The 15,633-nt window shown below is 35.8% G+C and overlaps 1 protein-coding gene across 1 annotated transcript in view; it reads right to left on the reverse strand.

Moving 5' to 3' along the window:
* The window catches only part of frmpd3 (FERM and PDZ domain containing 3), a 21,703-nt gene extending 10,454 nt beyond the window's left edge, over nt 1-11,249 (reverse strand). The window contains exons 1-6 of the mRNA XM_060884819.1: nt 11,153-11,249; nt 9,657-9,811; nt 9,223-9,325; nt 8,998-9,043; nt 6,386-6,490; nt 2,379-2,486 (exon numbers count right to left, since the gene is read on the reverse strand). Of these exons, the coding sequence (XP_060740802.1) occupies nt 2,379-2,486; nt 6,386-6,490; nt 8,998-9,043; nt 9,223-9,325; nt 9,657-9,811; nt 11,153-11,193 (558 nt within the window). The 5' untranslated portion in view covers nt 11,194-11,249. The remainder of the gene's footprint in view (nt 1-2,378; nt 2,487-6,385; nt 6,491-8,997; nt 9,044-9,222; nt 9,326-9,656; nt 9,812-11,152) is intronic.
* Between the last annotated feature and the right edge of the window lie 4,384 nt (nt 11,250-15,633).

Below are 15,633 nucleotides of genomic sequence, written 5' to 3' on the forward strand. Positions count from 1 at the left end.
AGGTTTCCTGAGATAGGCTCTGTATACCCCACAACACTTACCAGGATGAAGTGGGTACTAAAGATGCTTGAACAAAATGTTTTTATTTACTTTCATGTAAGGAGCCAATTTATCAAACTCAGAGATAAAAATAGTCAGTCTGCCTAATGACGTATTAAACTGTGCAAGCTCAGTGTGATTTCTTCACATAACAAATGTCAGACGAAGTTATTGGATAGCTACTTGCCATAGACAAATGTATATCTGCCTAATCAAATGAGTTTGTAATTAGTTAACAGGTGTGAAAATGTCCATGATTCTCCTGGACCACAGTCAGAATGAAATTTTTAAAGGTAAGCACATTGTGGGCAAGCAGACAAGCAGGTATTAAAATAGCCTTTTGTTTGGTGATTGATATATCTATATATATTTCACATCAAAATATTCATCATGTGAAGATTATTCCCAGGCAACCATGTAGTTTAAAATATGTGGCAGAAATGTGTTTACCTAGTAAACATGTTTGGCAGTTACTCTACTAATGCAACAGTGGAATCGATTGGACTGCGCTCAGCATTCATCTTTAGAAACAGATGTGTGGGGGCCCTTAGTATCTCATGGCTGTGCTTGCTAAAAGGTCTTGGAATATAAATGAGGGACTCATGCGTTGTATGCAAACGCTTTATCTTCACAGCCCCTGAGTGCTTCCTCTTGAGGCTTATGCAAAGTTGCATTGGTCTTTAGTACATCAGGATCCATACTGAGGTGAAGTGAATAATTACATGTGTACTTGGTTGGCCTACAGTCACACATTTAATAACACACAGGTATGCTAAAGGAGTGCTCTCCCCCCTTCAAATTATGATAACATGTTTTGGTAATACTGACTGAAGGCTAAATCAATGACAATGCTATTGTTTGGGTTCAGTGAAACATAATTTATCCTCACTGAGCATCACATCTTAACCTGTATGTATTTTCCTTAAGGCAAATGTTTATTGCTTGTTAGTTCAAATCAAATCAAATCAAATTTTATTTGTCACATACACATACAGTACATACAGAGTACGACATGCAGTGAAATGCTTTTTGCATCTGTCCGGTATTCAAACATAAGGAATGCAATTTGGGATAAGTAATATAACCAAAAGGAGGTAGATAAATAAAAAGTATAAACTATATAAAAAGAAACTATATAAAATATGAAAGTATGAAAATATAAGTGGGGGGCACGGTGGCTTAGTGGTTAGCATGTTTGCCTCACACCTCCAGGGTTGGGGGTTTGATTCCCGCCTCCGCCTTGTGTGTGTGGAGTTTGCATGTTCTCCCCGTGCCTCGGGGGTTTCCTCCGGGTACTCCGGTTTCCTCCCCCGGTCTAAAGACATGCATGGTAGGTTGATTGGCATCTCTGGAAAATTGTCCATAGTGTGTGAGTGCGTGAGTGAATGAGAGTGGCACTCCGTCCAGGGTGTATCCTGCCTTGATGCCTGATGATGCCTGAGATCAGGCACAGGCTCCCCATGACCCGAGGTAGTTCGGATAAGCGGTAGAAAATGAGTGAGTGAGTGAAAATATAAGTGAAAAATAATGTATATACATAAATGCGTATGGTTTTTAATTATTGTCCTTAAAGTGTCCATGTGCAGTATGGTGTGTATAAAGTATATAATACATAGTTATTGTATATTGTATTATACAACAATTAGCTTAATGCTAATGTGGTTGTCTTGATCATAATTTTTGTCTTTCAGATATCATCATCCCTGATCTCTATGTTAGCTTTAGATTCCACTGCCTTGTGCTCTACCTGATTGTTCATCATCCTTGCTTGAATCCATTCAGAACAATGATCCATAAAACATTCTATAAATAGAGGCTTTTGGAGCAGATGTGGTTGAATTAATGATTGTTCAAAGTGATACATTTTTATTTTAAACTAAATCTAATATCTAATATCTAATAATGTAGCCTAATGAGTCAGCTATGATATGTCTGTGTCTTCCTGATGTGTCAGTTGAAAGACACTAATGTTTTTTTTAATCCATATACTTTCACTCATGTGCCACTGACAAGACTGATTCATTTAAATACCAGTAATTAATCACATTACTGTGCCAAGAATTAGGCACATGGTGAATTTAATTAGTTTGAGGTTTTAGTTCAGAAACTGAGATTTTATAAAAAATAAATGCTGTGCTATTCATCATGTGTCATCTATGAAGCTTGGCACATTGTATCAACTTATTCTAAGTCCAAGAAGGAATTACTGTAGCAGCTTTCTGCTCTCTGAGTTTCTCTTTATGTAGCTAAGTATGGCATTAATCAATCACACACAATGAATGCCCTGATGGTTATAAAAAGCAGCTTTGAAACCTAACATAATCCAAAAACGGGCTTACCCTGACCGTGGTGCGACTGTCAAAAGTGAAGGACTTGATTTGCCCATTCTCCAGGAACACCTTCAGCACGTTGGGTATGAGTAGCAATGAGTCGTCCTTAAGCATGGTCTAACAGGCCGCAGGAATAAGTAAAAAGAAAGAAGAAATTGTGAAAAGTGAATTAATAACAAGTCTGGCTGGTGACTGTATATGCTCAGGAAGGATGTTAAGTAGGTTGTAAGGGAAGGGGAAAATAATGGGAGAATTCTAACTTGAAAAAGAGAAGGGAGAACAACATAATATCTAATAGGACAACAGTTAGACAAGGACAAGGTCTATAAACAACCCCTGATGCAAATTCCTTGAAGCAGTGATGCCAGAATAAAGGATAAAACAATACTTTTGGAGTCTACAGGAGTACACTGTGAAACAATCAAAGAGCAATTTAATCTCTCCAGTGCAACCTTTTAATATGTATGCACAATCAGACAATGGAGCTAGATTTATTCATGCTGAAGAGTTCAGTCTCAAGGTTACTTCTGTTTCCATGACATCCACATCAATTTGAATATTTGGAGAAGATATTTTCTAATATTACTAAAAGAACCTTGTTAATTGGTTAAAAAGGTGTCATTTTATATTAACATTATTAATATAACATTAGTATATATCAATTTTCATAATCAAACATTTTTGAGCAATAAAAATTTCTATCACAACAGAAAAAGACGACTTCATCATCAACTTTCATTCATCAACTTTGTTTGTTGTGTACAGTATATATATATCACCAGACATATATATATAAAAAAGGTCTGGTGATTGACTTGGTCAGCCTAAATTCTTTCACATTTTCCTTCAGATAAAATCCTCTGTGTTGACAATGTATTTTGGTTCATTGTCTTGCCGCATGATGAAGTTCCTCCCAATTTTTCTGGATGTATTTCTCTGTATATTAGCAGACGGGATGTTTTGTAGACTTCTGAATTCATTCTGTTGCTACCATTCATGAGTTTCAATAAAGTCTAGTTCTGTTCCAGAAACAGCCACACAAGCCCAAGCCATGACACTACCTCCAGCATGTTGAGTATGTATTGAATCATGAGCAGATCCTTTTTTTCTCCACACTTTTCTTTCCATGGCCTTTCCATCACTTTCATAAAGGTTAATCTTGGTTCCAGAACGTTTGTGGGTCATCTTTGTATATCTTTCTGAATTCCTGCCTTGCCTTCTGATTCTTACTGCTGATTTGTGTTTTTTTTTTTTTTATCTTATTGTATGTCCTTTAGATTTCCGCTTTTGAAGACGTCTTTGAAGGGTAGATTGTGATACCTTTACCCCTTCCCTGTGGAGTTTGGTGATGTTACTGTTGTTTTTCTTCACAGCTTTCAGAATGTCTCAACTTATTTTATCAACTTCTGTTGTTTTCTTTGGCTTGCTTTTCTCCTATAGACAGCTCTCTGGTCTTCTTTTTATTTATCCATTTTAACAACAAATGCAATCTTCACAGGCAAAACCCAGGACTCACACCAAGAGTAGAGTAAACAACTCATTCAGAGTTGTTTAAACAGTCAATCTAACAGAGAACACCTTGGCAACAAGAAACACCGGTCAGTTACATGCAACAATATATAATGTAAATATAATATAAATATCAGTAAATAAAAACTGAAATTCTCATTTATTTTCTCATATTCAACTTTTGAATTCAAATGTCTTTTCATTAATTTTTTAAAAATGCATGTCAGTGTGTGCGCGCAACACTAAGCAAACATTCAGTGTTTCTATGGTACTAGTGCAATAATGTCTTCTAGAATGTCTACTTCTAATACATTTTGCATTAAGAATTTCTGGAAAAAAAAAAAACAGTAACAATAAACAATAATGCATTTTTATAAAAAAAATTTTTATAACAATGAATATTACAAGAGGCACGGGGGGTGTGAGAGCTGCTCAGCAGTGTGTGTGCTATATATAGCGTAGATAAATTAATCATTGAACGGTGAAAGAAATCGTGACGAAAATAAAGAGCCTTTTTTTAAGTTGTTCCAAGTCTGCCTTCTGTCTCCTCATTTCAGTTCCACTGGTAAAGTGTCACAAACGTATTAATGCATTAAGCTTCTGAGGCTAATTTGTTCATGCAATTGTAATTCAATGGTACAATGAGATGTGAAATTTGTGATATACGTAAGTACCATTTACATATAGCATTAACTATACAATACATACTGGTGACACATTAAAGGAAAAACCAGCATAAGGTCTGTTATAAATGTGTTGGGCCACTATGAGTTGGGCTTTGCATCGATTGCCTCACTTGATGTTTTAGGTTATAGTGGTTTAGAGAAACATCTAACAATTATTTGTTAATGTCTATTTATTTATATTAAAAGTTCATCTTTTTCACTGTCTACAAGATTTGGATTAACTGCTCATCAAATGTATCAGAAGTTACAGTAATGGTTATAGAGATTTTATTATTATTTCTTTAACAACATGAAACTTTGACCCTACTTCTTGACCAAGAATGATTCTTTTCATGCTTAATTCTGTTAAGGTGCCTTATTTTAGGCCCCTGTTGACATGACTGTGCCACCAACATACAGAAGATCTTTAAGGGTCATCTGATGAATGTAAGTGATGAAGCAGGTGAGCTGTTTCCTAATAACACTTTATAGTCAAGAATATCAAGATGAACTGATGATTAAAGTGAGGATTGAAACATGGAATTTTGTGAAAATGAAGCATGATCAACTCCCTTGTAGTTTCTTGTTCTCTAGAAAGGACTACTTGCAAGTCAGATGAAACAGTCCCTTAGTTTGCCATTTGCCAATCACGCAAGATGGACTGAAATGATTTGGGAGACTCAGGTGAGGTGGTTTGATCTTTACCGATTTGGGCCCTCTAGGCCTGATCAGCGAGCTTCTTCTTCCAGGAGAGCTGCACGCCCCTCCCATTCCTCCTCTTTTTAAATATGGTGTTCGCAGCACCCGAGGGTGTTGTGTTCACTCTTCCTTGTTCGCAAGGCAGATATGAGACTCTATAGGACATAACCCATGGAAGGAAATGTTAACATGGGCACTATCGACCCATGTCCATGTCCAGCTAGAGGGAATGGTAGCTTTAGCGCAAATGAAAAGCTACAAATGAATGGACTCCTTGAAACAAGATTAAGTGCTATTGGAAAACTAGGTTGTGGCTGGGTGCAGTGATTCTCTGATGATCTTCTGATTACACATAATACGGTTCTTAACTTTCTTCATTTTGCCTTTATGATTCCATTATGTAATTAATAGACATCAGACGCTGCTGTTCAATTTTGGTGCCAGGTACATTAAAGGTGTGGTGAATGCTGTGTGGAAGTTTGGTCTCAGTTGACCTTCTGGACAACAGAAGGAAGGTACACATTTGTTATTCACGAATTATAATAATATCCCTCTCTGGCATCAGTCCTAATGTTTTTAGATGGAATTTGGGTAGTGAAACACTGGAACCACACCCTAAGCCAAGCCATTTTTTAAAGACTATATTTTAATGTAACCTGAAGAAAATATGCAGTTTGTTTACTTCCAGCTATGAACTGTGAGAGCTCAAAGTCAAAGGAGCACTTAGGTTAAAAAGAGGGAGTCAAAAGAGCTTAGAGGCTTCTATATCATTTCCCTTTGCTCCTTAGTATGGTGGAATGAGTCTGCACAGAGACTGAATTTATGCTTGGTCACCTGGATAATGGAGCTATAGTATGATGCAATGGGATGAGTAGGGTCTGAAATGATAGCAACATGGCACCGTGAAGGCCAACCACTAGGGAACATATTAACATTCAAATTTTAATAATTCTGCCATGGGCCACATGACAGTTAAAAACAAGAGAGTGTACAATATTGACGAAAGCTTTCATGGTTTTCCCCAGTATCCCAGTGCTGTGTTACTGTAAATATTTTATGATTCTCATTTCAGAAACCACCCCAAGCACATTACCACTGATATGAATTGGGAAAAAGATGAGCGTGACAGGCAGCAGGACATACTGAGTCTGGGTCACTGATGGACACTTGCTCAGAAAAGCGCACTTTGGGGGGATTGGTTCGCAGGCGAGCTTTCTTGGCTGCACTTATGAAGGCAGATTTAGGTGACTAAGGGAACAGAACAGAGAGAAAAAAGAAGAAGAAAAGTGAATGACTTCATTTCATGTGATCATAAAGATTTTTTTAAGGAATTTCAAAAACTGGTTAGAAGTGTTTTTGGTTTTAATTTGTTATATATTATATATACAGTAGAGGTGGGAAATAACATGCAACATGCAAGTTACATGAGTACCTTTAAACAAATGATACTCTTACACTTTGTTCACACTAATAAATGACAAACTGATCAATGTAAACCCTTTAGAAATTCCTATATTTCTGCATACTGTAACTATGACCCAAACCATCAACAGATTTTCACACAAGTCCTAAATGTAAACAAATTGAATGAAATCAAACAAATGAACCAAAATATTATACTTCTTCATTTAATTATTGAGAAAGATTATCCAGCATTACATATCAATGACTTGCAAAAGTATGTGAATCTTTGAATTCAGTATCTGTTGTGAGATCTTGTGCAGCTATAACTCCAAGTAAAGTTTATGGTAACTGTTCTGCACAATGGCTTAGAAGAATTGTATCCTATTTCTCAGTACAGAACAGCTGCAACAACTGGGATTTTGGTGGGTGTCCTCACATGAACTGCTCGCTTCAGGTCCTTCTTTGGATTGAGATCAGGACATTGACTTGGCCATTAAAAAACATTATATTTGTTCCTCTTTAATCATTCTTTGGTAGACAGACTTGTGATTGTTGCTTATTCTTGTTGCCTTGGTGTGTGACCCATTTTTCTTATTCATGGACAGATGTTGAATAAATTTTTATTTAGAGATCACTGGTATAATTATGAATTCATTGTTCCATCAATGATGGCAAACTGTCCTGCCCCAAATGCAGCAATAAGGCCAAAGCATGGTACTACCATTACCATGTTTATAAGGTTTTTATGCTAGAATTCAGTATTTTCCTTTCTCCAAAAACAATGTTTTCATTTTAAAAAAAAATTGTTTTGGTCTCATTCCTCCACAATCTATTTTTTCAATAGTCTTCTGGCTTTTCCACATAATCTTTAGCCAACTTCATGATCAACATTGATCTTTTTGGAGAGAAGTGGCTTTCTCCTTGCAACTTCGCCTTGCACAAAAAGGTTGTTTGGTGTTCCCCTGATGGCAGACTCATGAACGTTAACATTAGCCAAAATAAAAGTGGCATTTTCTTGCTTAGAGGTTACTCTGGTTTCCTTTCTGACCCAACAGACTATTATTTCTTGTCTTGCTTATCTTGCTTCTGGAGTGATCTTTGTTGGTTGACTACTTCTGGGGAGGGTACCAATGATCTTAAATTTACTCTGTTTGTACAAAATCTGTCTACATGTAAATCCATAAATCTGTATGGATTTTTGTAGTCCAAACTCTTTAAAGATGATTTTGTAACCTTTTCCAGTCTGATGAGCAGCAATAACACTTTTTCTGAAGTCCTCAAAAATCTCCCTAGTGTTTGCCATGATCCACTTCCACAAACACGTGTCAAGAACATCAGACTTTGATATATTTCTGTTCTTTAAATAAAAAGGGCACTCACAGAGACCTGATTGTCATCCCATTGAGTAAAATCAGAGGGACTCTAATTAGAGGTTTATATACTTTTGTCTCCCACATCTGATGATGTTTTGAGTCAAATTTATGCAGAAATATAGACATTTCTAAAAGTTTACAAAGTTTCAAGTGACACTGTATAGCTTGGAAGGTTATAGTGTATAGCAAATGTTGTTATACACTGTATAGCAAATGTTGTTAGTGCCTCTGGTGAATGTTAGCTTGCTTTGCTAATCTGCCAACAAAACCAATATGAAGTCTAGCATACAACGTGAAAATAAAACAGTCAAATGTGATTTTATACTGATTAGGGGCTTATTTCATCTGGTATAACTAGTTAGCTTTATAAGATTTATCTAACAAAAGTTAGCTGGCAAAGAATGATATGCATATATTTTTTCATAGATTTAAAGTGGTGTTTATATGACATTGTACATAAAGTATGGTAATGCCTTTATTTGACATTGTTGTCTTTATTTATACTGAATAGTTTTGATATCATCATGAAACTAATCATTATCTCAAGCATCATGTGACTTTAAGCTCTTCACTTGATGCTTTTGCACCATTACTCTAGTACGTATTTTTTTTATTTTTATTTATTTATTTTTTTAAGTAATGGAGGTTTCTTAGAAATTTGCAAATTCTACCCATCTCTGCTGAACAGTCATATGAAACAAATGCTGGGGAAAAGGGGTTTTCATAATTATGGAGATCAATAATTCTGCTATATGAATTCACATTAAAGTTTCATTACATGCATTATTGCACAAGACCACATAATTTGGCAAAGTTGGCAGAAAGAAATCATGATATTATTGTACAATGGGCAATTTTCCCCCTAAATTACAGACCAAAAAATATTTCCCAATAATGTTTGAAGAAATGGCTTAGCAATGAACGTGGCTTTTGAGTGAGAAGCATATTGTTTTAAGACGAATTGGATTATTTCATCACCTGTAAGGGCTGCAACACAGTGAGAACAATTGACTCGTTGCAATTCCTGTAAAGAGAGACATAGGAGGAAAGAGAGTAAGATGCAACAATTCAAAATGAACATAGTTGAAATAAACTGTGTTGTCTGATGCAAGCATAGAGAATATGTAACCGTCGGACATTAAAGAGTCAGTTATGTATCATGACAATGCCCCTTCCACGTTTGGTGACAATAAAGGATGTTACCTTACAAGGTCTATGACTCTCTCCCTGGGCGCGTCACTGACGTTTTCCTCGTTGATGACTAGGATCTGATCACCAGCAAAGAGCTTGCTGTCAGATGGACCGTCTGCAAAGTCAATGAACAAAGGGTGTGTATTTTATGCAGATCGACTGTGGGAAATCATTTTTTCTTAATACCTGCTCATGAAGCCACCAATTGGATCGTCTCTACCTTAATGATATAGCAACTCAATTAGAATTGTAATGATAAGCTTTGGGTTATTGAGTGTAAGTGCATTGCAAAGTGCACCTGAGACATTCAAATACGAGTATAAATAAAACAAGCAGTCACTTTTAGCGTAGATGAGATTGGGTGGCCTGGTGGAGCAGACGGCTGCTGTGTCCCAGTGGGCTGCAGACGTCTGGTCCCCAGGTCCTGCTAGAGACACGTGTCCTACCCGCAGAGACAGAGCGTACAATGACAGGCCGTTCGCTGCCGGCAATGAAGCCAAAGCCGTGGATCGGGTGGCGCTGGATGCAGACCTTTCGAGCTATGCCAGACGTCAGGCTACCACTGTCCATGCCATCCTGACTCTCCTCTAACATTGCAGGACTGGGACAAAACAGCATAAGAGTTAACCCTTACTTAACAATGTCCCGTTGACCCAGGAATTTGATTCTTCAGCAAAATAGTTATAAAGTCTGTTTGAAATGTATACTACCCTGACTGGTATAATTGTTAAATCCAAACCCAAGGATCTACCTGACGGCATGTGTGTGCTTGTGTGACTGCGTCAAATTTCAATGAACAAAATCTTAAAATATAAAAAGTGAGTATCATGATGTAATGTAGTAACGAATAAAGAAAATGGCTAAATTTTTAACAGTGATAATTATTAATTAAGGAATTTTGATCTGAATAGTAGGTTTAAATGGGAATCCTGGGTACAGGAATGCCATGAAAAGATACAGTTCAGTTTTATATCCACTTTAGCCTTTTCAAATTTGTTGATATGATTTATACTACTTACAAGATGTCTTTACATTTTGGGCTAGTATTAGCATTAGGGTTGGTAAGGACAGCAACATTCATCAACTGATTAGAGTTTTCTATAAATATTATTCTACAACAATGTGGTCATATTGATGTATGTGACATGCACATGCAGGCTTGCAGGAAAGGAGTCCTGCTAGACTCTATTGTGCCAAGGTAACGCCATCCAGATGCAATAGTTACAGATAAATATCAGAGATATAGTCTAATTATTTTAAAGAAAGAATTTGGATTTGTTTTCTATGTAAGCTATCATATAAAATATATATTCTTTTAATGGAATACTTTATAGCTATGTTGTTTATAATGAATACAAATATCTTTTGTTAAAATTATTCATTGCTATATTAATACTTAGAGCAGCATGCTGTATTTGAATCTTTTCATATTGTGCCAATGACTAAACCTACCAGGTAGTGCTAATGTGGCTTCCATGAAATGAAGGTTAGTAGCATAGTTAGCAGTATTCTAGCTAGCAGTACTAGCCTACAGTGTAAAGCCTGCTAGTGTTCTTGTTAAGCTCACAGCATAGATGGCTTCATAAAATGTTAATGTCACTTCAATGTGAATGAAAGCTATTAGTAGCAGAGGCAATATTACATGATAGCATTCTGTCAATTCTTAATTTTCATAAAACCTGTAAGCATTTTTAATAAAATGGTAAAGAATCTCAAGCTAGATTTTAATCACAAATATGATTACCTTTCCATGGTAGAAAGGCATAGTGTTTGAATAGCGAGAAATATATTTCTTTTGCCATCTTCTGCTTTATTAGTTATGTTGAGAAAGATATTTACAAAGCTTATATTCGGCACACTCATCAACACTGTGAGAATGTAAGACTTATAAAATTAGCCTCTTCTAACTCACTTTGCTTTACATGTTATCTAAGCAGCTCACCTGTCACATTCTTTTGTGTGTCCATCTTGGACCTGGGCCATGCCCTGAGAGGAGAGGACAGGATGGAGCAGTGATTCTTTGCCACAGGATCTCTTTGTTTCGCACTCATTCACCTGAAAAAGAGAGCAAAGAAAGAAGATGTTATATTGAGATTTATTTCAGAAATACTGCCATAGTTTAATGCATGGGAGGAGCGACGAACATGTAGAATATTGAGGCAAAGTTTTGTAAAATGCTGGGCTCATCCTTGTTCTACCATCCTGCCCTCATGATTGTGTGCCTTTGTGATTTCTTTGTAGATTTAGTTGTGTTTAAATTATTTGATAACTGCTTGGCCAAAATTAACCCTAAGACAAGTGATGTGCGGCATGTAATGGTAATGTTGGGTCACTTTCGGAAAAGTAATCATATCGATCAGTCGAGCGATCTGTCTGTCTGTCTGTCTGTCTGTCTGTCTGTCTATCTATTATCCATGTCAATATGTGCCTTAAAGCCAGACATCCTGTGTGGGCCAGGTCATTTTTGCCCATACTGATGAGACCACATAACTATCACTGAGATGACGCCAATATTAGAGATTTCTACAGAAACAGTAAATTTAAAAATGAAAAAACAAAACAAAAAAACACATTTGATATGCTTTAGAGGTATAGTGAAATGTAACATAAAATAAACGAAGCATGTAAAAAATACATTTGTAAAAATATAAGTGGAATAACTGAGTGCAAAAAGAATGGCGCACGAAAATTAAAGTGAAAAATTAGACTACACAGGAAAGTCTACATGGAAGAAATATAATTTTTAGCCACTTTTACTCAAATTTGAAGTTCATTTATATTTTTGAAAGTACAGACAAAGATTGACATAAAACATAAAAGCAATTAAAATAACAAAGCTAAATAAAAATTGTCCAACATCTGTAAAAAACAGAATAAAAAAGCAGAATTTATACACAAATATAGAGAATGGATAGTAAATAATTAAGGCTTAGTAGTTAAGTACAAGTTGATTCCACAGTACTGGGTATAACAAATAACAAATGAAATCAGTCAGAATGTTCGTGAGCTAGAGGAAACTTGTGAAAGTGGTTTTGGTTTGGTGTTTCTTGAAGTTGGGGGTTTTGGAGAGTGTGACAGATGTGCCAGTCGATATTAAACTACTATTATACCAGTGGGCAAAGTATGTGAAACAGGAAAAGTGGACAAGAGCAATCAAGAAAAAAGTGACTCAAATTAAATTAATGATGACACTTACTGCAAGACACTTACTGACTTTTATACAAGGATTTTATTTGTACCATTGTTCATTTTATTGAACGTTTTAGTTTGTGGTTCATTTTTGTATCATGTACTTTAATTCTTTTGATCATTTATATAATAACCCTTATAAAATAAAAAGCACATGTGTATCCTTTATCCTTATCCTAATTGAATCCTCTCTTCATTTCTTGACTACTAAATTAGATTGAGGAATCAAAGATGCATCAATTAGTGTTTTGGTATGCACCCACTTATTCTGTGAGCAGAGAGCCTGAGCATAGATCTTTACATTATGTATTCAAGAAAATACTTGCACAAAGGTTTGAAATAAACAGTTTAGTCACAGGCCAATTATTGCAGTAAGAAGCCACATCCCAAGGGCACTAGATAGCCAGATTGTTGTCATGGTTACCACCACACAGGATAGGAAGTGAGGGATGATGAATTGACTGCTTCAAATGATAGCTTCAGTTTCCATTACAGACACACTAAAGAGAGTCTTTAAGAACTGTTTGCCCCATTGTACTTTGAAGAGATGGAACTTAACATCTCAGACAACACAAGTCATGGGGCCTCTATTCTTTTCCTGAACAGAAGAGAATTCTTAAAAAACATGGGTAACTGAGTCTACAGAGATGCGTTTGTATGAATTTCTCTAAAGCACTGTGTTATACTTTATGTGTAAAAGATAGAAATTTTGCTTCTCGAATACAAATGCACTCATGCATTTGGCAGTCAACTTTTTCAAGCTGTTCAGTCTTCTCTAAACATAAACTTGTACAGCCAGATGCTGTCCAATTTGTTGCGAGTCATTGACCGTCTGGGATTCTCTGTTTTGTGTGCCATGAAGTCAAATCACAAATCGCAACTCCCCAATACATTACAATTTTTGTGAGCTTAACTGTTACAAATTCCTTGCAAATCTATCCAAGTTCCACCCACAATTATTAGTTTGTAAAATTCAAAAGAGCAGTCTTGTAGTCACTGACTGAATGATTAATATCCCTTGAATATTAATCCAAAACTTTGCACCATATTTTACACCAACTCAATTCTACATCAACTAATAATAATGTTTATTACAGTGAAACAGGTTTTGAGTCAGTTTGGTGTGAGCTAAAAAAATCTGACTTATACAGTCCTTGATGATATGACTTGAAAATTTATTCATATTCAGTTACATAGAGACTATCATACAGTAGTGACTCTTCCCCAGATGACCTGATATATTAAGTCCCATTAAATTAATAAGCACACAAGGGAGTGAATCTCACATGATTTTTACTGAGAGGTTCATTTACACATTTATGTAGCAGTATTAGCACATACATAAATCAATTTAATATGCATTCTGTGTCATGGACACGTGTGAATGAGCACTCATCCACACAAAGTGGACATTTTTGCAAGTGGTATTCAACTAAAATGTGTAAAGTTCCGGTTACATAAAAAAAAAATTCTCTTGCTTACAAAAGACCAGAAGCAACAGTTATCTTGTAATCCTCAATTATTAGCCATTTGTTCAAGGTTAGAAATAAAAGATCAGTTTAACACAGTTTTAAAGTAACCATACTATGTTTTGTACAGACTCTGAAAAGATAATATATTTTAAACTTGAGCTTAAAGAATGTGTGTGTGTTCACTTAAAGAATGAACACACACACTCTCCAACTGTCATTAAAACTTCTGGTTTTGTAGCAACTGCTTTTTTTTTAACAATCCATAGCATCACTTCACTAATCAGACCAGGCAGAGTAAATAAAATGCAGCAAGAATCATCAAGAAACATTTCTGAAAATGCTTTCCTTAATGAGCTGACTTCAGGTAAAAAAGTTACATAAATACATCTGATTACCTTTAACAAGAAGCAAACAAAGGATCTAGTTGAGAAGATGCAATCTTTACAATAATTAATGCAATAATTAATGTAAAAAAAAAAAAAAACCTGAGGTGCAGAAAAACTGTGATTAGTTCTGTTAAGTGATTGGTTTGATCTGGACTACACAAGGCAACCCCTAGTATTATAGCATTGTATACTAAATGCTATAATAAATAAAGAACACACTTTTTCAGTTAGCCAGATTGTCGTATCACATCTTAATAAGCAAATCATCTTATTCCATTTAGCCACAAACTTTGCCACATTAATGCAATCAATGGCACAATGTGTTATGACTTGGACTGGCAGAGGATTTAGTGTAGTCTAATTAGTTAGTATTTTATTATGGTTTAATTATGATTATATTATAGCATGTCTCAAAAGTCTCCATACATAGGGGAAATTAACACTTTTTAGCATAAATTTATTTATTTATTATAATTGTGTAACCTATGTGTATATAACACACTCAAATGTCTGTTTCAACTTGGCTCCTAGCTTGGCTACTGTCATTTGCTTGCCCAGAGCTCGCTCTTATGACAGTTTCCAGATTCAGCCATGAGAATGATGTCAATGCATGCTTCTTTTGTCAAAGGCATTCTTAAAAAATATCTGAAAATATATAATATAAACTAAAGTGGACAATTTTAAGCTTATAGAGATGCCTTCTTTGTTTGTACACAAAAGTCCTTCTTCAGAGGATTCATCTTCTGGTTGGCATCGTATGGCACCTTATAACAATCTTATGGTTGGCATTTGTCTCTCTGGCAAAGCAGAAATAAAAGCATTAGATTTTATCTATCCTTGCAGTAGGTGGTTTTATAATACATCTGTACAGAGGACAAACAAAAGCCAACATGGCCAAAAATCAGACCACATGCCTGGATCCTGCTAGAAGATGGCAGTCATTCACCTTCTTCACTATACTGCATAAATTGATCCCCTGCTAATGCCAGATGGTGTCCATTTAGCCTAAGCCATTAACTAAATCCTCACTTGTGAGGGATGGCAGCTTAACACCAGTGATTGATGTTTTCGGTGGAGGGGGTTTAGTCTGACTAGAAGTTGCACAGTTCATTATGATGTTTGCCAGGACAATAATACCGGATGACTGGATGCCTTGACGTAAACATGAACTGAATAAGTAATATTTCCATAAACACTGGTGGGCCATGAAAGCACTCAAGAGGAAATTATATACTGCTTGAGAAGATGTTAATTCAATGTGAAATTGAGGTTACAGTTTCTGGCTCAAACTTTGTTGCCACTGTCTCAATCACAACAAAAACAGTTTAGGATATACCTCTATCAGCTTAAGCCAAATTGTACACTTGTGTGAGACT

This window comes from Tachysurus vachellii, chromosome 13, assembly GCF_030014155.1.
Source record: "Tachysurus vachellii isolate PV-2020 chromosome 13, HZAU_Pvac_v1, whole genome shotgun sequence".
Classification (NCBI taxonomy): Eukaryota; Metazoa; Chordata; class Actinopteri; order Siluriformes; family Bagridae; genus Tachysurus; species Tachysurus vachellii.